Below are 22,266 nucleotides of genomic sequence, written 5' to 3'. Positions count from 1 at the left end.
CCACCCACAGCTAGACCGTTGCTGCGCTGTAAAGCATGGCCACGGTTACTGCTAGATAGCACTACTAGTGGTAAAAAAAATAAATAGATGTGTGTATCTGACAACAATTAAATTAGGTCTGCAAGTTTGCTTTTTTTAAATGCTAAAAGTTTCTTCAGTAAGTGGGACACGGCCCTGAATACCAGCTCAGCGTCTGTGTTGTGGCGAAATAACAAGAATTACAGATTCACTCACAAGAATGTAATTAAAGACTTTGTGTGTTTAGGCGAATCCACAAGACAACAGGGCCTGGTGGTGGAGCAAACCAAAAAATTAGACCGCTGGACAGGTCACATGGCTCAAATCAAAAGAGGAAATGGGAGCAAATCCATTTGTTTATGGAAAGGAGAATGAGATAATTACATGAAGAAAAACAGGTCTTCTCATTCATCCACGTTCATTTGGGTTCTTGTGTTTCTGTCTCATGCAATGGGGAGTTTTCTTTGGTGATGACCATTTGTACTCGCTCCAACTCTTTCATGTCACATCACAGTAACTGTAATGACCTCCACACATAGAATACTGCAACTTTGTCCTCCGAGTTGTAATCCCATGTGTAAATGTTTGAACCGGATTCCCTCTCAGAGAGAGAAGGTTGACCCACCCACTGTGCAAATGCTATTCTCACAACTATAGTCTTCGACTTAGTGCCCTTAAACCAACTTAGTGCCCTTAAATCAACATTACACATTAGAGGACCTCCCACTGGATTTCCTACAAGACACGAATGTTGGTAGTAATAAAGAGGTGTCCGTTGATGGTTAACTGCTCTGATGTCTGACTCTCTTATGTCACACTGTAGGATCCATGACGAGTGAATGGGGACTGAACATAATCTCATAATCACTGCACACTTGAATACTGTCCAAGCAAAGAAATGCCCAAAATGATTGCTTCCAAACCGGTTGATTTACCATTCATCAGTCATTTCACAACATTATTGCTGATCAAGAAAAGCAGTCACGATGTATTTGATACCGCTGTCAATGAGGCCAACGGGAGGGGGGTGGCGGCAAAGCACCCGGCTTGACCTTTTGACGTAAAGTCGAGGAAGGCGGAGACGAGGAATGTCTCCCTGCCTTTCTTCCTCCTGGTTAACTAGACATGTGATTAGCATTGCTGTCTGCTACTTAGTTTGCCCTGCAGTCAGCCGGGTCTGCCTTCAGAGGAAATACTGCCCTCGGGACTGCTCTGTCAACACCAAGGTAAGACATATTCACATCCATTGATTGCCACATGATGTTTGGAGAAGAAAATAAATTATGTTAAGGCCTTTATGTATTTGTGTTATTGATATGAATCCTGTTGTTGGTTATTTGTTTAGATATATGCTACTTATGCTGTCAGTGGGCTCATTACATGTTGGACCAAATTCATGTCCAAAAGGGTTCCAATGTGTTATTAGAAATGCAATTCATGTAATTATTAGCTTTTGAAGCAAACGCCAAACAGCTTTTGTCAACTTTCTTAAATCTACTAAACAGGTAGCCAAGATTTAAAAGTCTGTATAAGAGAATGTAAATTGGTTTAGAATGGAATAAAGAAATAAATGTAAGCTTTTTGTTCTTCTGCTGGAAGAACTATTTCAGGTTTGTGTGTCTGCTAAAGGAAGCCAAACCTTCCTTTAGCAAACACAAGGAGTCCTTCAACCGTGCACCTGCTTTAAGTAGCGTGACATCAACAGAAGAGTTAATGCAAGGAAAATTATTTGTAGACAACATGCTTTACAGTTAAGATTCGACTGTGGCATAAAATACTGTGAGAAACATTCACGGAAAGCAAATAAAAAAATTATAAAGTACATTTTTTCATTATCGTCCCTTAATACAACAAGTAAGATACGGAGCTGCTCACACCCGCTAAGCAAATACATGTCAAGCTTTTGTGTACTGCTTGGCTGTTCAAGTGGAACAATTTGCTTGTGGGAAAGTTGAGGAGGACAATGTTCTACTCAGGGTCGACCATTTAGACATTTAGGGAACCATTCGTTCCCATGTTGCATAAGCAGAAATTAGATTAGGCTCCCAAGTCATCTGAGGTTTTTTTGACATGGCTTGTAGTAAACAAGACAATTATGTGATGTTTGTGAGCCTTCCTTTTCCGTATAATGTATGTAAAGAGCGTTTCAGTGCAACTCGGTGGTACAGACTATTGTTCTCTGTGTGTGTGTGTGTGTGTGTGTGTGTGTGTGTGTGTGTGTGTGTGATAAGATGTGTGTGTCTCACTTGTCAGCTCGAGTTGAGTCATCTGCTGAAACCAAGACATTGTGAACCTGGACCATGTGAAATGATTTGGGCAGGCTCCAATTAACTTGATTCAAATCCCTCAGCAATGTGATGATTGAACTGTGCCAGACCTTCACCAGATCACAGGACGCATGCTTGCGGCAGAGAGGGTTTAAGCTCTGAATCTAGACCTGCGCTCCAGATCACTGACCCTTGATCAGTTCTATTATTCTGGTCTGTTTTGTTTGGAGAAAACAGCAGCCTAAAAAGGACTGACAGCAGTTGTCTCTTGAAAGAAGTACGACTTAGGCATTGGCACATGACTGAATGACAAGCAAATGCAAGAAATCTATTTCATATGGACATTAGTAAAAAGTCAGGTGTGTCAAATGCATTCCCTAATCTCCCACCGATGAGTGCAGGAAATGAATTCCCAACCATTCTTCACACAGATTTGTACCATGAACGTGACACAACAAACCTGACCAATTAATAATTAACAATCATGTCAAGGAGTGAACTTCACCACTCATGTAGCATAACATTGGTTGTCAGTGCAACCCTGGTTGATTATTTGGAAAAGAAAATGCAGGTTTTCTATTTTTACAGTTGGTTGCTGTTTTCACTGCAGTACATCTTAAATATTTGCATTACAATCTTCCTCCTGTAGCTGAAATGTTTTTGTATTGCCCAAATGTAGCCACGCACATGACAGCCTGCCAGCTCACAGGCATCAGCTCCGCAACTATGCCTGCCACCACCACAACAGGAAGGAAGCTGGATCTCTCTAAACTCACAGATGAGGAGGCCAAGCATATTTGGGAAGTTGTCCAGAGAGATTTCGGACTGAGGAAGAAGGAGGAGGACAGACTTGGGTATGTTAAAAATTATCACGTGTATTTGTTTTATTTCTTTTTGATCTGTTTCTCAACAAACCAAAAGAAGCCATCCTTGTGATGCTCATGGCTTCAGGATGGATTCTCTTTTCTTTTTTTAATTTCATGTCATCTTGCATACATCTTTGGGGGATATAGTAATAGTCATATATTACTTGAAATTGTCTAAAGCCTTTAAATTCTGACCCTATAATCCAATCAAGACAAATATGTTTACTATATTAAATTAAACATCATGTCTGTGTAAATTATGCTCCTATATTGTATACAGTGGTGTTTTTATGTATTTCTGATGTTAGCATGCTAAAATGCTAAACTGCGATGGGGACCCTTACATTATACCTTTGCAATTGCAATTGAACGCATGCTAGCATTCTTATGTTAGCATTTAGCTATGTAGGCACAGCGTCACAGAGCTGCTAGCAGGGCTGTGGACTATTACTGCTGACTTATTTAAGTAGTCAATGTAACATGTTTTTATTAATAGTTTAGCACTTTTTTAAATGGAAATGACCACTCGGCTTTTATCACAAAGCAAGGCCGTAGGTAACCAAATTAGGCGAATCAATATGTTCATGAATAATGAGAATGCTAGATATCGCTGAGACTACATGCAACCACACTTTATTTGTTTGGAAATAACTGAAAGGGTAAAATATGGCTTTTGTCAATGGTCTTGTGGCTTCAAGTTAGCAATAAAATAGCTTCAGTTCTTCATTCGGAAAGGGCTGCCTGACTCCGATGTAAAAGGGCTGCATTGGCTATAAGAGTACGCTTTCCAACAGGCAATTTAGGATGTATTATCGCTCTATTCAAAGCCACAAGACTCAATTGTCAAAAATAGGGATTTTACCTCATATGACACAGGAGTTGCTGGTCTGCCACTGCCTCGATTTACTAGTTTGTGCCTGTAGTTGTGTGACTTTCGGAAAACCGCACTTTGTTGCTTTTAGCTTTCGTGTTGGTACTCCTGCCTGCTTCTCCAAACTGGGAGCTCCAAACGCCATCTAAGTTACTGTAGGTAGTAATACTGTGGATACATTTGAATGTTTGGATTTTAATGCATAAGGAACACCACTGGGAAGCTCCAGAATGAAAACCCCCCAAAATTAATACAATGTACCCGCCCTTTAAAGACTGCACACCAGTGGTTCAGGTTTGATGTAGAAATGTATGCTACTCAAGGACCTTGTGACATCCCTGTTGGGTGGGGTTACAGGCACAACAAAGCGAACTTCAGTTTGAAACTTTCAGTCAGACTGGGCAGTGTGCTTTACAGCCTCATGTTAAGTTACTTTTCAGAGCGAGACGATCTTTATTTTTCTCAAAAGCAGCCACTGTGATCATAAATCGATAATACCTATGGCCACCACTAGCCACTGCTCAGACAGATCCAGATCTACGCTCTAGCAAAATACATAAACAGACTGTATGAATTAAAGCAATGTCATATTGCTTATAGAGTAATTTATTCATTTATAAACAAAATAATTTGTGATTTTTTTTCTTTCAAAAGTTAAAGTATAGAGGTGAGTGCGTTTGTTAAAAGCCCGCTTGAATGGAAACCCTTTCCCGCATTTGTTTCACATGGTCTTTATGCCATCATAATATCATGTCAGCTTCATACAAGACAGGGCAATTTCACAGTGAGCCAGTAATCACATGAACACAGTTACCAGCTGGGTTTTTTATGAACAGAAGTTGGTTTGTTTGATTTAAACTTAGTACAACTGAGTGGAAATGACACACTGCACTCTATTACCGAAGGCTGGACAACTTCATTGAGCTGCACATCTCCAACCGATGATTCAGTCATGTGCTGCTGACTCACCGACACACTGCTCCTATGTCTCTTTGGCAGCAGTGACGGATGGATGGTTTAGATATCAGGCTGTGGGAGGAAGAGGTTTAGAGGGAATTTCCTCCGATGCTTGGATGTGGGTTCACCCCGGCCCAACAGCAGCAGCAGTAATCCTCTAGGATAGTAACAAAATGAAGAAAACTTTCCAGTGGCCCATTGTTTTTGCAAGGTTTACACACCTTGCAAAAACAATGGGCTTTCTACCTGCATAGAGTACCTGACCTACACAACTGGTATGGAAGCTAACTTTATACCTTAGTCTGTAGATAAGAAGTGGACGTTGTTTTCGAGACGTCGACCATTGGTTAGTCAGTTGCTTAAAATGTTACAAGTTAGAATATTGCAAGTGTGCAAGAGTGTGAACATTTTTAAATTGTTTCTGAATACATAGCTTGGTGACATCACCCAATTTCCATATAGCTCCACCCAATTTCTACCTGACTGGAAGTCAAAACAGCCAGAGTGATTGAAAACTTAGGGCCTTCAATGAAACATCTTTTATTGTGGTTCAAACATGGATGCTTTTTTTTAAGCTTGCTATCTCAGACAAATCTCCTGCTTATTCATACAGTATTATGATTTCCAATGAAGAACACCCGTAGGGTTCTACTTCTCAGTGTTGTTTGTTGGCCACATATCTCATCGGAACCACTTTAAAATGATCCAGACTTTAATTATGTTGCAGGTCAAATTGACCCGTTTCGAAGTTTGAAAATCTAGGACAAATATTTGTAGGTACTTTTTCTGTATAAAACTTCTTTCTTACTCCCTCCCACCATGTTTAACCAGATTTCTCTCTCTCACACACACGCACACACCTGTTCACAGCCTCATATATAAAGCTGTAGAGAACTTTCAAACAAAAAAAAATCATGTGTTTGTTATGGGAACCTATCTTTACTATAGGATTTCTAATAGACTGTCTGACTGACTGACAGAGTGACACACACCCTGTTTCATCACAATCTCAGACGCACACACACTCTCTTTCTAAGGATCCCACCTGTGCGAGAAATACAGATACTATTTTGACGGGAACCTTTTTGTGTCTCATCTCTATTTATCTACATCAAAATGCAAATAAAATTTAGGAAAAAATACATGTTATGGTAGACTAATGAAATTTATATCTAGATTTTTCCAATGTACATAAATTTTTCATGAAAACATTATCCTAATTGAACTATGATCTATGGAGGGGTGAATAACTCCATTCTAATAAAAACTGATTGAATTGTTAGTAATGGTGTTGCTGATGAGGTACAAACTATATTTATTAGGATTTTTTTGTTCCTGACAACTTTTGGATGATTCAACATGCACTGGGTCACATTGACCCGGGAACATCATTGCTGTACCTAAGAAACAAACTTAACAGGAGGGTTAAGCCGCTTTTGGAATTAATTCAGAAGATTTCCAGTAGATATGTATTGTTCCCATAACCTCAATACACTCTGTTAAACATAGTGCCTTTGTGTGTCTGCATGTGCATGATAAAATGGACCTTCCAAGAAACTTCTTGTAATCAGCCTTCATTTCGTAAAGAAGAAACGGATTTTGAGTCAGACTTTGGTTAAGAAAACCAGCATTTTGTTCAGTGTTTGAGGAGTTGGCCCTTCCTATATGGTGCCATGGGGGGTTGTCTACGTTTGTGAGCTTCCTTCACAAATACAGGCTACAATGTCAACCACACAGCAGGTTGTGGTCCCTGCCAAGGTTCTTCTGCAGCTATTTGTTTTCCATTCAAATGAGCCAACGACTGTTGTTTTCATCCCGGGCCTCTGCGGTACAGATCCTCAAGTGCTTATAAAACCGTTCCGCCTAAATCTTATAAAAACCACACATGTTGGATGAAGTAGCACATTTTGCCAATGCTTTTGAATGTGTTCTTTTGTACCAAGTCCACTAAAATATCTATCTCAGGGCTGACACCATTATGATATCACGTCAGTCAAAGCCAGGTAATGCATTTTATTTAATGGCATTGTAGTTGTGTTTGTGTGGACGTGGCGAGCAGATCACCATGTATGGGAACACTCAGTTACGTTGGTCTCCATAACTGCCTGTGTCTAAGTGAATGTCTGCCTGGCAAACGCTCACACATACACTCTCCACTACCTGCTTTTAATCAAATACTGAGGGAAAGTGAGGATTCTGAGGACATACTTGGGCGTGTCAAAGAGAACAATCTCGTTTCAGTGTAACTAAGTGTAACGTTGCAGTTATTTCAGATCTTTTTTAAGTGCTGTTGTGCAGTTTCTGTTCATAACTTATTATGTAAATAAATGTATCGCCTCACCTTAAAGATGGTGTTTTCTTATGAACAACTAGGGTTGCAAAATTAACGGGAATATACGGGAATTAACTGGAATAAACTGGAAATGTTGGGGTAATTTAACTGTATTTACCTTGTCATAAGCAGACATGCATGCAAATATTTATAATACAACTTTTAAAAATGACATTTTTGACTTTTTTTGTGACTTTTATTTTGTGAGTAGAACTTTATTCTTTCATCGAATAACAAAAATATTAACGTTGAATAAAAAAGGTGTATTCCCTATGATCACTACCCCCCAACCCACATTTTTTTGGGGGTGATTTTCCCTGAATCCTTTCAGGTCTAAATGCTTTCTTCCTGGACCTCATCAACGTCCTCCTCACTGTCCACTTCCTCAACATCTGACTCCTCATCATCTTCGGTGTCACTGTCCAAGCTTGTTGAGGATGGCTCTGTGTCAGGCTCAAAGAGCCTTAGGTTTTCATAGTTCACAAATTTTAAAATGAACTAGTTCAGTTCATATGTACATAATTCAAAATGTTGAACTAAGTTTACAGCTCCAAAAAATGAACTAGTTCAGTAATTTTTTTCAATATGTTGCGAGCTATAATTGAAATCTCTATCTGTCTGCAATACCGCTCTTGGCCTCTACGCCACTCGGCGCTCTCACACTTGCCAGGCATAGGGCTGAAACGTTCAGACGCAACGTTTTATGTTTACGTTTATGTTTCTGGCAGAAAATGTTCCCAACCATCTGCATTCAGGGTCCAGCTGAGCTAGGCGTGCATAGTCTTGTTCTCAACTACATTTAAGTTCCCTGTTATATGCTTTTGCAAAAAAACTAAGGCACATTCTTTTTTTTTTTTTTATTCCAGAGACAAAATTCCTGTGGAACTTTCCGCCCTTTTGCAACCCTATGAACAACAAGGCTATGATTTACATTAAATATTTGTCCTCATGTACAGTACAGGGAACCACATGTAAAAATCAGGTCAAAAGTACTATACTCCTGTACTAGAGGTGGCTCATAAAAGCATTTGAATATTGACAGGAATATAATCTGCTGCACATGAGGGCCCTCACATTTACAGATGTATCAAAAGCAGCATGTTTGGAATAAATTAAGGAGGTGCAAGAGATATGAGGGGCAGATGTTGCTGGTCTACCGCTGCCTCGATCGATTAGTTTGTGTTACTGTCAGACTTTAAAACACCAAAAGCACACAATAACAGAAAACAACCAATCGAGGAGAAGTGTTCTGGGAGGTACAATGAACAATTATCTTTGTCATTTACTCCTGTCTGTTTCTCCAGACCTGTTGCTGGTACGCCTGTCTGTCTCTCCAGACCTGTTGCTGGTACACCTGTCTGTCTCTCCAGACCTGTTGCTGGTACACCTGTCTGTCTCTCCAGACCTGTTGCTGGTACACCTGTCTGTCTCTCCAGACCTGTTGCTGGTACACCTGTCTGTTTCTCCAGACCTGTTGCTGGTACGCCTGTTTCTCCAGACCTGTTGCTGGTACGCCTGTCTGTCTCTCCAGACCTGTTGCTGGTATGCATGTTTGTCCAGATCTGTTGCTGGCACGCCTGTTTCTCCAGACATATTGCTGGTACGCCTGTTTCTCCAGACCTGTTGCTGGTACGCCTGTTTCTCCAGACCTGTTGCTGGTACGCCTGTCTGTCTCTCCAGACATGTTGCTGGTACGCCTGTTTCTCCAGACCTGTTGCTGGTACGCCTGTTTCTCCAGACCTGTTGCTGGTACGCATGTTTCTCCAGACCTGTTGCTGGTACGCCTGTTTCTCCAGACCTATTGCTGGTACGCCTGTTTCTCCAGACCTATTGCTGGTACACCTGTTTCTCCAGACCTGTTGCTGGTACGCCTGTTTCTCCAGACCTTTTGCTGGTACTCCTGTCTTTCTCTCCAGACCTATTGCTGGTACTCCTGTCTGTTTCTCCAGACCTATTGCTGGTACGCCTGTTTCTCCAGACCTTTTGCTGGTACTCCTGTCTTTCTCTCCAGACCTATTGCTGGTACTCCTGTCTGTCTCTCCAGACCTATTGCTGGCACTCCTGCCTGTTTCTCCAGACCTATTGCTGGTACGCCTGTTTTTCCAGACCTATTGCTGGCACTCCTGCCTGTTTCTCCAGACCTATTGCTGGTACGCCTGTTTCTCCAGACCTATTGCTGGTACGCCTGTTTCTCCAGACCTATTGCTGGTATGCCTGTTTCTCCAGACCTATTGCTGGTACGCCTGTTTCTCCAGACCTATTGCTGGTATGCCTGTTTCTCCAGACCTATTGCTGGTACGCCTGTTTCTCCAGACCTGTTGCTGGTACGCCTGTTTCTCCAGACCTATTGCTGGTACGCCTGTTTCTCCAGACCTATTGCTGGTATGCCTGTTTCTCCAGACCTATTGCTCGCACTCCTGTCTGTTTCTCCAGACCTATTGCTGGTACGCCTGTTTCTCCAGACCTATTGCTGGTATGCCTGTTTCTCCAGACCTATTGCTGGTACGCCTGTTTCTCCAGACCTGTTGCTGGTACGCCTGTTTCTCCAGACCTATTGCTGGTACGCCTGTTTCTCCAGACCTATTGCTGGTATGCCTGTTTCTCCAGACCTATTGCTCGCACTCCTGTCTGTTTCTCCAGACCTATTGCTGGTACGCCTGTTTCTCCAGACCTATTGCTGGTACGCCTGTTTCTCCAGACCTATTGCTGGTATGCCTGTTTCTCCAGACCTATTGCTGGCACTCCTGTCTGTTTCTCCAGACCTATTGCTGGTACGTCTGTTTCTCCAGACCTTTTACTTCTTAAATTCAATCCAGCAATCAGCACAAGAATACTTCAAACTTTGCTGAAGAGAAAAGTCTGACTCAAAGCAGGCATTTAAACTGCAATGTCAGCGAGCAGTAGAAATAGAGAGTGATCGACCGTCCCTTTACGTTTTTGAGAAAGACTTGACTGTTGTTGTTTACCTGTCTGTGGTTATATATTTAATTTACTCTGTATGCTTTTATGTTTTGTGTCTCTGACATGGATGTTTTTATTCTGTCCATTTTAACACAGTTCTCCCTTATTTTATTTTGCTTGTTTGTACATTGTATATGTAATCTTATGTTTTTAGGTTTGTTTCATAATATCTGCCTCTTGGGACTACAGATGAAAAATAGCCTCTTGGCTAACTCTGGCACATTTACAGAAATGTTTATATTAATGTGCACTGTCCCTTATCAAATAAACAAATTTAAAAAATGTAAAAAACTGAAGTTAGCACGGGACATTTTGCCCATGATCTACTAAATAAACATCATGCTGTATTGAAGAAGACTTGCAACTAGAGATTGAGACCATAAACTCATGTTTACAATGTTTACTGAGGGAATAAATCAAGAGGGAAGTAGAGTCATTTATATAGACTTCTATACAACCAGTGGAGTCGCCCCCTGATGGACATTAGAGAGAGAAGTTCAAGACACCTAAACATTGGCTTTACTTTTCAGAACCGGAATGTTTCCTGGTACAATATTAGTGTTGGCATTATCACTGTAAGTAACTGTAGAAACATTTTACTTATATACATTTTACAGTATTATGAATGTTAAAGCGATTAAGATTTAAATCAAGGGGCCATACACGGTGAAGCTATTCCTTATCTATCGTGTTGATTTTTTTATTAATATTTCTAACCGTAGCACTAAACTTTTCCTGCAGAAACACTGCAGCTTGTTCTGCTTTTAACAAGGCTGACATAATGTTGACAGAGCGTTGTCAAAGGGAAGCCATCCGTACTGACAGCCATCTCTACACTCGTTATTGTCAGCCAACATTCTGACTCTGTGTAGTTATTAGTTCAGTGGAGAAATGTGCTTATTTGCTTTGTTTCTGAGTGAGATGAGTAGTGTATGATATGGTTAGCTTAGCTTAGCATAAATACGTGAGTCAGGGGGAAACCCTCTGTTCCAAATAGAAAGATTCACCAAACTCTGAAGCTGTATCATGTGATTTACCCTAACATCAACATTTTTTAGGGGGGGATACAAGGTGGACCTATTTCTTGGCAAACAACAGTTTATGGGTCTGCTCAGTATTTCTGGGTGGCCTCTTCCGTCACAGCTCTGGATGCCAGATAAAGTGAGCAAAAGGTTTGGTTTTGGTTTTCGTTCAGGCTTGATGGGACCAAATATGGCACAGAGTTCTATCGTGAATAGAGCGCAAACCTCATTTCAAGCAAGTCTCAACTTCGAACACAATTTGGCAAAACGATTTCCTGTTGCAAGATGTACATAAAAAGTTAAGTAGTGTTTATTTCTGCAGTCAAAATGGATCTGCATTATTGACAGCCATATTACCTGTACCACTATATACACAATGTTATTACCAGTGTATGTTTAACCTGATGAGCGCTCTCACTAAATTGGCGGATGACTGACAAAGACAATTATTGAATCATTTAGCGTGCAACAACAATGGCATTCGTATTTTTTACGTGTTATTTTATGCCATGTAGTTTGCAAAGTAAATGTATACATGTTAATACGCTCTGCTCAGAGCTAGAAAAAAGTTTCAAAAGTGAGTGAGGCTTGTGGTGGATGGGTCAAACAAACACAGGACTTTCAACCAGGAGGCCGGTTAGTGATATTTGTGACTGTTTCCTGTTACGTTGTTTACCATTGACTTAGTTTAGGTACTGATTTTAAAGCTATACAGAAATAATTCTCATAAAAATAGACTGATACAAATATAATCCGTCTCAGTCATCACTTCTTGAAATGAAAATGAGTTGTTGTATGGCTGCGTGTGGAGCAGAGGAGGAAGGGCCGACTTTGAATGCTGTGTGTTTAGCGAAACAAATGTGACTAAACCTTTTCCTAAACCGTAGCTAAGTGCTGAGACATGGAATGCCCGATAAATAACGTGCTTCTCATGACATCAGGTTGGCATGCCAGATGGTGACATTGACACAAAAAAGACACTTCATGTGACTGTGTGGAGATCTGAAGTAAGAAGATGTTTTCTCTTGCGTGCTGAGTTCTGCACATTAACTACAATTCATCAAACTGTGACTCAAGAATACATTTAAAGTACAATTTTTTCTTCATAAACACAATTAACTCATTCATTGTACGTTAGTGAGCGCTTGGGATCTTGTCTTTTTTAGGGATTTAAAGACCAAGATTGAAAAAGAAGACACCAAGAGGGAGTTGCTGGGCAACCAGACCAGCCTGGCCGAGTCACACTGCATTCGATGTCTCCAGCCCTTCAAGTTCCTGGTCAACAGCAAGCGTCAGTGTCTGGACTGCCAGCTCTTCATCTGCAAGTCATGCAGTCTGTACAACAAGAAGGAGCTCGGCTGGGTGTGTGATCCCTGTCGCATGGCCAGGTAGGAAGTGACCAATAATAACCATCATTGATGAATGCAAGATTGATTGACAAGTAAATAAATTAAATTGTCGCTGATTATTAATTGCTTTATTGTCCGTTTAGCAATGTTATGTTTATAGGTGTTTTACAAACAGTTTCTTAAAGATGTACACATCATTTCTTAGTCCTTAACAAATGCAATTATAATAATAAATAGTTTACTAATCAGAATGTACATATTACCATCTCTCATCTGCTAAGATACAATATGTGACTATTAAATAGAAACTATTTCATATCACACAAACTAATGATAACATAACAGAAATTATAGCATTAATACTGATTATGAAACGTTAGAAATCATCATATCATTGTTTTTTTTACTGTAAAATAACTATTAACTATATTTGATGAGACTATCAGTTCATCATTTGCTAATGATTAGAGCCTTTTCCCCCAAATGGGAGCAGACAGTAAGCCCATATGTCACCAAATGTGCTGATGGATGATGTCACACATTCTACATACTGTCCATATTTTCAGCATTAACGGACCCTTCTTTTTCCTGGAGACTGACTGCCAGTGGCGGCTGGCCAATAGAGCGCCACCGGGCCTGGCCCCACCTTGAGCCACAAAAAAAACGTCCTTTCGGCCTGTCTGCATGTCTCAGCTGCGCTGGGGCGGAATTGTTTTGGCCCAGAAGAGACGGGTCTAAGAAGCAGTTTAGCCTACTACTGATTAAAGATATAAATGAGTGACATACAATTTAGCCAATCAGTGTCCTAAAATAGATTCAGCTTTGGGCCAATCAGCATCCTAAAATAGATTTAGCTTGGGCGTTCTCGTCAGGCGCTTTTTTAACGACAAGGGCGAGCATTTCTCTTCCAAGAAGACCCGACCCGCTAAAATCTCTCCTCCAAGACCCGTTTGAGAGAAGAACTTTGGCGGAGAAATTCCAGCAGTCGCCACTGCTGCCTGCCCTTCAGTTTCACAAGCTACGTACATCTTGATTGTGCACCGCTCTTCAGAACCGTCAATGTAAGTTCAGTGAACACTGAAGAACATATCTGTTTCATCTCTCGCCTCATTTGTCACAACCACCCTGGAGAGTATGCAGTGTGACCATTGTTTGATCTGCTCTTGCTTCAGCAGAAACCTCATCACAGTTTCCTGAGACAAACATTCTGCTATGGAACCCTTCCATGCATCGCAGGAAGGGTTCCATACTCGTACAGCTGCGCTCACTGGAAGGTCACACCACATACTATTTGGGATATCAGGCATAACCTCATGTGGAGTCCAGAGAGGATGCTCCTCATCATCTCTTTTTCAATATACAGAATTTTCACTGGATGATGAAATTCATTTAATATTGAATAAATAAAGATTAAATGAACATGCCTATAAATAAATATACTGTATATGGCTATGCCATAAATCCTGAAAGGAATAAACTAGGCATTAACTATATCATTAAATGTAAATTAATATTGTTATAGATTTTTGTTTTTTATCTAGCAGCTTTAAAGCTCTTTTCTGTTTCCATCTGTTAAATGGAAATTAATGGTAAACATCACAGATAAGATCAGACCAAAGTATAAGAATCAGACAGCTTAATTAAAGCTCATAAACGGAGAGCTGATAAAAGGCCCCTGAAACAAATTAATGTGGAATTATGTTGTAAAAAGTCTCCTGAAATAAATAAATTTTGAAATTGTCATAAAAGTTCCCTGAAATAAATAATAGCTGTCTTTTGAAAATAAATTAATTTTTATTGAACTATATTCATTCAATAATATGTTCATATTTACATTTATGTATGGTTTGATTGATTGGAATGTAAATCCATAGAAAATATGCATAAATTCAAGTTTGAATCCGTGCCTCTGTGGTTATACAGTTTTGGGGCTGCCTTGTCTGTGTCTTAGAACTTCACTGGTTATCTCTGCTGACCTGTGGTTAATCATGCTAAAGGAATGCAAACAAAATTATTAATTGTTTTCAGGTTTTGAGGAAAATGAAAATGAAACCATACTTTCCCTGTATTTAACAACAAAACTACTATAACTGTAATCAAAAACTTGTTTTGTAAAGAACATATGTAACCATGCTGTTTGGTAGTGTACATAAGCATCCATTACACCCTGGGGTCTAAAAAAAACTGTCCAGATTTAGAAGTCACTGAAGCTCTACTTTAAAGTTCCACTATAGAGGTGAGAGCGATAACGCATGTAATTAATACTGAGATCTGAAAATATGTTAGAGTGTAGTATATAACATATAAGTTATGTGGGGTTTTGTGGTTCACATCATACTATATTGTTTGCTCAGATGTGGCCGAGCACAAAAAGCCCTTTCACTGAACTCTGCCGATGTCTGGAAAAAATCATGCTATACATCTCAAAGCAGTCAGTAAGGTCTTGTTCTTGCTTTATGTGACAGGAGAGGCATACTCCCTGTTGTCTGAATGTATGTATTCTAACAATGTTTTTATGTGACTGATCTATGTTTGAAATCATTAGCATCTATTTTGTCTCCTCCTTTTTCTTCCAACAGGGTCCTGAAGATTGGCACTCTGATGTGGTACCACGAAAACGTCCGTGCCCGCTTCAAGCGCTTCGGCAGTGCCAAGGTGATGCGATCGCTCTTCCGGAGGCTGAACGGGGAACGCAGCTGCTCTCAGAATGACTTTGAAGGTGAGCTTTTAATGTCAAGATGCCCTTGTGGCTGGTTTTACCGTACAGAAAATAAAGTGTGTGAATTAGTTCATAAATTGGTTTTATGAAAAGGTTTCAGGAGTGGAATGTTTTAATCCTTGATCCACTTCGGAAAATCACGCAACATCCCTTTACTTAACAAATACTGACACTGGTCTCTGTGGAGATTAACTGTCAAAAACTAGTTATTCTGGGCAGCTGCCGGAATGGGAAGCAGTGTGAATCCAATGTTGCAGATGTGGCAGAATGTCAGGTCTCTGGTCAAGGTAACTTTGAAGGGGGCAACCCGAACAAATTTCTATCCCTTCCACCCATTTCTTTGCAAGCCCTTTGGGTGAGCCGCCGGTCAGAAGTGGAAGTCAACTTGAGCTCACCGCAAGAAATCTCCAATAAATAAAAGGCTTTCAAGAGGTTCAACAGCTGGATTCTGTACTGTATCTGTATGGAGAATGTTGAATCTGAAAATTGGTATAAACATCACCGTGTGGGTTGTGTCAGTTATTTAGTTCAAGTTCAAGAATTGGACTTGGTACTGCATTTATTTAAGTCCCTGTGAACAAATAGCAGGCTCTTGAAATGAATGCAAGTATATTGGACTGAACACCATTGCCTTTGTAGTCACCAAAAAATAACTCAATGGAACATACATAGGAGATTAGACAGTGATCCCCATCATGACAAAAGAAATTTAAATTATGGAATATCATTTGAAAGAAAGGTGTTCTTGAAGCTCCTAGTGACCCAACACCTTCTCAAGACCCCACCTGCCTATGATGACCCTTCATTCTTGTGACACTGAGTCACAAGAACTTTCTTTTTCTTTTTCACAAACTAAGCCATCAACAGACTGCCAAATCTGTCACAGGGTTTTAATCTAATCCATCTTTCTGTTTTCCCAAACTCTGGCTCTGTACAGCTGTGCCGAGCGATATCACAGACTAGTGTGTCCCTTTTCAATGCCAGGTTTTGTTCTTAACTGACCGGAAGCTTGGCCTTGTGGGACATTTACATTGCCTGCTGTACCTCTGGAGAAGTTCTTCCCAATGGGGGGGGAAGGAGGGAAGGTTTGTGTTTCTGCAGCTCGGTGTTTAAGTCTGAGGTGGTGACAGGAGCAGGCAGCATTGCCAATATCCTCTGGTCACAGCCCAGAGCAGAAGATGGAGTGGAAGGCAACACACACACAACTTATCCAATTGCATTGCAAAGAAATTCAATCCCTATTTTACATATACGTAAAAGCAAGTGTCCTTGAAGCACAGTGTATATCAGCTTTAATAAGCATTATCATACAGCATCAGGAGATCAATGAATCATGAGGAGACAGCCGGGACTCCTGGTACAGCTTACGCTGGAGGATTTTGAGACGTTATACAGAACGAGTTGGTTTGCTGGCTTAGCCCAGCGGGCCTTGTGTGTCCGGTCACATGTCTCCCATTCTGTGTCTGGAATTGAAGGAGTCAGTTCTGCAGCGCTCCACCAACCAGCAGAGAGAGGAAAGACAAAGAAGGATGAGAGCGAGGGAGAAGAAAACGTTGCTTTGTCGTGTCTTCGTATGTGGAATCCAGCTGTGTGTGTTGCAGTTATGAAACACATCCATAAATATGCAAGTTAACAGATGCATTGTGTTCAAAATGACCGGCCACTCGTCCCATGCAGACATTCATGTGACCACCTGGATTAAATTCCGCATGCATGACTGTACTCTCAAACACACACAGACATTCTTTTGCAGTCTGTTGACTGTATGTGCTGCTGTGGTCCGTTGGGCTCACAAAGCTCGGAAGGTGTCATCCTGTGAGTACAGTATCTCCATACACAGGGAGATGCAACACTGGCGCTCACAGCAGTCTTTGTTCACATTCGGAAAAAAGAGTGTAACTCAATTATTTGGATGACCTCAGCTCTGCAGTTTAAATGGTGCTACTGCTGCTTCTGCTTGTGATTACCGTTTTATGTGGAAAGTAGGCTCAGGACAACTTGAATTATCCCAATATACTGAGCTATTTATTACAGTTACTGAAATACAAACCTCGCCTCATTCATTTTCATTTCAAGATGTATATAAGTCATGTCTTCTTTTGTATTTTCTGTTTTCCAGAGCCAAATGAATATGATACACAGAGCATACCGGAGGTCCACAGTAAGTAGACTCAATGTAAATCATAATAAAAGGTCAGATATTATTGACAGACATGTCTTTTGATTTCAATATGCTTGGTTATTCTCTCCCTTGTATTGTATTCAACAGTGTGGTGCTTTTTATAAAAACGTACACCAAGTAGCCTAAAGACTAGAGCAAGAGCTTCCTAGAATGTGAGCTTCTCTGTGAGGCTGTTCTTAGGCACAGGGTGCTTTGACCTAATGCTAATGCCCCCATGCTAACATGCTCTCAATGACAAGGCATACGTGCTGATGCGCTGCAGGCTCAATATTACCATATTCACCATCTTACTTTAGCATGTTAGCATCCTAACAGAAAAGTACAACTGAGGCTGATTGGAATGTCTTTTAATAGTTTGTTAGATTTCATGAGTTCAGGAAAGCACATTGGCATGTGGTTATGGCTGGGAAAGAATTGGTTAGGTTTAGGCAAAAGAAAATACTTGATTAAGGTTAGAAAAAAGATCACAGTTTGTGTTCAAATAATAACAAAAGTAACGCAGTAACGCCACAAAGTAACGCCATAACGTAACGCCATAACGTAACGCCATAACGTAACGCCATAACGTAACGCCATAACGTAACGCCATAACGTAACGCCACAACGTAACGCCGCAACGTAACGCCGCAACGTAACGCCGCAACGTAACGCCGCAACGCAACATCGTAACGCAACAACGTAACGCAACAACGTAACGCAACAACGTAACGCCACAACGTAACGCCACAACGTAACGCCACAACGTAACGCCACAACGTAACGCCACAACGTAACGCCACAACGTAACGCAACAACGTAACGCAACAACGTAACGCAACAACGTAACGCAACAACGTAACGCAACAACGTAACGCAACAACGTAACGCCACGACGTAACGTACCTTAATGTAACAACTTAATGTAACAACTTAATGTAACAACTTAATGTAACAACTTAATGAAACAACGTAATGAAACAACGTAACATAACAATGTAACGGAACGGAACAACGGATCATAGAAAATAGCATCAATAAATAACAAACATCTTAGTGAACTTTATTATTTAATGTAACAACATTATATAATTTTACAAAACAACATTACTTAGCATTACATAACAACGTTACATGACAACTTAATATTATGTAACTAACAGCAATAAATAACAAACACCCGTAGCCGACTTTCTTATGTAACGTTACGTAACAAGCATAAAGTTAACATTTAATTTTGGCTTCCCATAGGACACTAACAGCAGTCTCCTGGGTGAAAGTCCTATGTCTGTTTTTGTGCGCTACATCACTTGCTCTGCTTGAATAAAAACATTTGACATATGCGTGATTTGCAGAAATAATTGATCCTGGTGAGTGCGCTGTCCGTCCAATGGTTGGAAATTTGCATGGGGGGAGTTGGACTCATGCCCTCTTTGTGTCAAATATTTTTTTGTTTTGTACAGTCCTGATGGCACTTTCATTGAGTCTGTGTGGTCAAGGATGGATTACCAACCAGGCAGAGGCGCTACTATGTACATCATGTTGTAATGTGGTTAGTTGCAAGTTTGTTTTGGAATATGCATTCAAAACGTTAAGGTTGCTCCTTCATCAATACCTATTTTGTTGGCCCCTTGTAATTCCTAATTAACTATGTGACCCCAAACAGTTCAAACACACATTTTTTCCCCCGGGCCCCGGGTTAAGCACGGAGGCTTAAGCTATGTGTGTGGTCTTCCTTAGATCCATTCTGGAGTCACATGACTGTTTGACAACTAGTATGCTGCCTAGCTTACTAAATCAATATATCATATATATAATCTGAATATCCATGATGGTGGTTCATGAACAGAATGATTATGTACATCAGGGTTATTTGAAGTAAGTATTTACTTTTTTTCATTGGACTATTACAATAATCCATGAAAGCTTGCTGGTTTTATACAGTGGTTTGGGAACAGACCAACATGTTCTGGTTAGGCTGGCACATTCAGTGCCCGCCTAGCTTTTATTCACATTGGCATATCAAGTGTAGAAGAGCAGAGCCAGGGAAGTTTTAGTCAGGCAGAGGCAACAAGGTTGAAAATAAACTGTTAGTGGAAAGTATTACTATTATGTATCATTATCATGAGAGGCAGTGGTGGAATTAGCAGTTGTATAATGCTACTTTTAGTGTGTTTCATGTCCTCATGCACATTTTGTGATGGATCAAAAGTCATTCAAATGGATTTCTATTGGAAATGATGAGAGTATCAGTGTGTCAATCTAATCTGCAATGTTGTTGTTCTACATGAGCTTTCAACTTTAGCTCTTTATCTGCTGATCTGGGAAGCAGAACATTTGCTTCTCTCTGCAGCTTTTGATGTTCCAAGTGTGTGTGTGTGTGTGTCTCTCTCTCTCTCTCTCTCTCTCTCTCTCTCTCTCTCTCTCTCTCTCTCTCTCTCTCTCTCTCTCTCACCTTGTACCCAAGAGGGAACTGTTACATAAAAATGCTCATAAACACTCTGGTAAAAAGTGTCTGAAAACACACAACTTTCCCTCCTATTGGCTCCTTTTGCTGTACTTGCTCTGTAAAATGGAAATGAAAAGGGGATTTGATTTGATTTGCTGCACAGAGAACAGTTTGCATCTTGCTTTAAAGACAAAGGTCATTGGGTTAAGATGTAGATTTAGCTGGTCTAAAAAGATGTAATTCTTTACTCGGGATGGTGAACCTGGTCTTCATAATGTGACTCAGCTTTGCTCATAAATACATGTGCATAGAAAAATTCCACATGATGTTATTAGTGTACTGCATTCCTTATCATAAATCTTTTGATGTATTGTTTACTTTATGTTGACATAGTTATTTTAAAAAGCTTAACACTGACATGTCCGCCTTCTGTATCAGCAGATGGGTATGAGGAGCAGAGTCTGGACGCGACGGATTCACAACACTACAAGGGGGTACGGCAACTCTTTTGATATACTTCATAAAGCTCGGTTTGCTTGTCCAGAACATTACATTGATAGACATCTTCAGTTATTTTGTAGGTGCTTATGTTTTAGTGAGTTTGTGGCGAGTAGAAAGCTTTCCAGTGATATGCTTCATAAATAGATATCAATTTGTACTCAGTACAGCAGAACATTGGTAGTTCTGGTGCTTCTCTCTGCTAATACCGGATTCACTTCAGTTCGGTTGACTCGATGCTCACACCTAACGTGTTCCACAAGCAAATATCTGTCAAGAAAGGTGGAAAAAGCAGTGGCAATATAACATGAAACTGAACTCCCGTCATACTTCAAGTTGAACATTAAAGGAACACTTTGGCTCTTTGAGAAACACGCTTCCAGCAGGGAGTTAGATGAGAAGACGGATCCCACCGCTGTGTCTGTCATAATAATTCTAATATTGACATCTTGCAGTTACTGTGACTTAAATGAATGTTTTTAGAGAAATCTGTTAAATATGCCACACTTGTTTGTGTAACAGTGCGAGTGTGAGGAAAGATAAAATAAAACAATAATACATATGTTGAAAACTAAGTAATAATAAGGGTGGAGGAACACATATTTAAATAACTTGTTTGCCAAGTAGGCAGGGTTTGAGAGCTGTCTATATCAGCTTCCTGTTTCCTAATTCCTTAATGAATTGATAGATGTTTCAGTGAGTGGAGCCAAAGCTTAGTTGCAAAACAGACAATTCCAATCAAGTTCAAGCCAGAATTTTGCATGCACATGTTTTTTGGGTTTGAGTCGGCCAGCGTCTTCTGTGTTCAGCCCTGATCTTTGTCACACTGACGGCTCCTTCCTGTGTTGAGAAGCAGCGGTGTAGGCGGCTTATCAATGTGATCTCGGCCAGCCCCTATGAACAGCTGGGACGCCTTGACACCTTGTGACAACCAGGGTTAGAAACTGCCAGCGTTGTATTGTGGGTAATTACCAGGATGTCATACATAATCGCGCACATAAAAGAGTTGGAGCACAGTTGAAAGAGCCTCTGGTTCAAGTCCACAGGTTGTAAAACAAAAAAGAGGCACTGAATCCTCTGGAATTCATCATAAAACCAAGACTACTATTGTGTATACCACAGTCTCTGTGTAATGAGGGAGCTAAGCTTTGTTTCAATCTTTGCAGCCGCTGCTGAGAAGTTGAAATGTTGACTACAACAAGGTCAGACGGTGCTTTCTGCATGCCCTGTTGAATTACACTCAGACAGACTGCCCTCTACTGTTCCAAATAGAGTGCTACTGCCTATTGAATCCCATCATTGACCCCTGTCAGAAAACTTTCCTGACATTTTCGCCCAGTCAGAGATGTTACAATGCATCTACATGTAGATTCTACATGGTGGGTTCTTTGAAGCCTGGACTCAGTGTCTTGATCTAGCTTAGAGTGGGTCCTCTGTCACAGTCTTTCTAGGCCACATTCCCAAATAGCATAGAACAGTGATTCTTAACCATGGGGCCGCAAACATCTTTCAGTTTTGCACCTGTGGGCCGCGGGACAGCATCGGTTATCAATTGAAGACACCAGAGGTCGTACTGTTATTCATGAGACACTCAGTTACAATATAGCTTCCCACCACTTGGTGGCAGTAATGTGTCAGTCAGTTGTTTTACAAGCTCCAATAGGCAGAAGAAGACACTCGGCCAGCCGCTAGCCTGTGGCGAAAGTTATGGAGAAGTATTCAAAACGAAAAAATGAAGACGAAAGTGGTGATAAAACCCCCCAAAAGTCTAAATGTTTGCGCAAGTACAATCCCGACTA

General features: G+C 40.6%; 1 protein-coding gene across 5 annotated transcripts in view; it reads left to right on the top strand.

Annotated features, from left to right (window-relative positions):
* Window positions 1–1,174: 1,174 nt before the first annotated feature.
* mlphb (melanophilin b) overlaps window positions 1,175–22,266 on the top strand; it is a 37,409-nt gene continuing 16,317 nt past the window's right edge. For 3 of the 5 annotated variants that reach the window (XM_034560836.1, XM_034560835.1, XM_034560833.1), the window contains exons 1-6: window positions 1,175–1,244; window positions 2,965–3,139; window positions 12,461–12,682; window positions 15,223–15,362; window positions 17,482–17,523; window positions 20,408–20,463. In XM_034560836.1, the coding sequence (XP_034416727.1) occupies window positions 2,973–3,139; window positions 12,461–12,682; window positions 15,223–15,362; window positions 17,482–17,523; window positions 20,408–20,463 (627 nt within the window). In that variant the 5' untranslated portion in view covers window positions 1,175–1,244; window positions 2,965–2,972. The remainder of the gene's footprint in view (window positions 1,245–2,964; window positions 3,140–12,460; window positions 12,683–15,222; window positions 15,363–17,481; window positions 17,524–20,407; window positions 20,464–22,266) is intronic. The other 2 variants (XM_034560837.1, XM_034560834.1) reach the window with 1 other exon arrangement.

The sequence above is a fragment of the Cyclopterus lumpus genome, chromosome 21, assembly GCF_009769545.1.
Source record: "Cyclopterus lumpus isolate fCycLum1 chromosome 21, fCycLum1.pri, whole genome shotgun sequence".
NCBI classification, from domain to species: domain Eukaryota; kingdom Metazoa; phylum Chordata; class Actinopteri; order Perciformes; family Cyclopteridae; genus Cyclopterus; species Cyclopterus lumpus.
The sequence above is the reverse complement of the archived record's forward strand: the minus strand, read 5'-3'. Positions and strand labels throughout refer to the sequence as shown.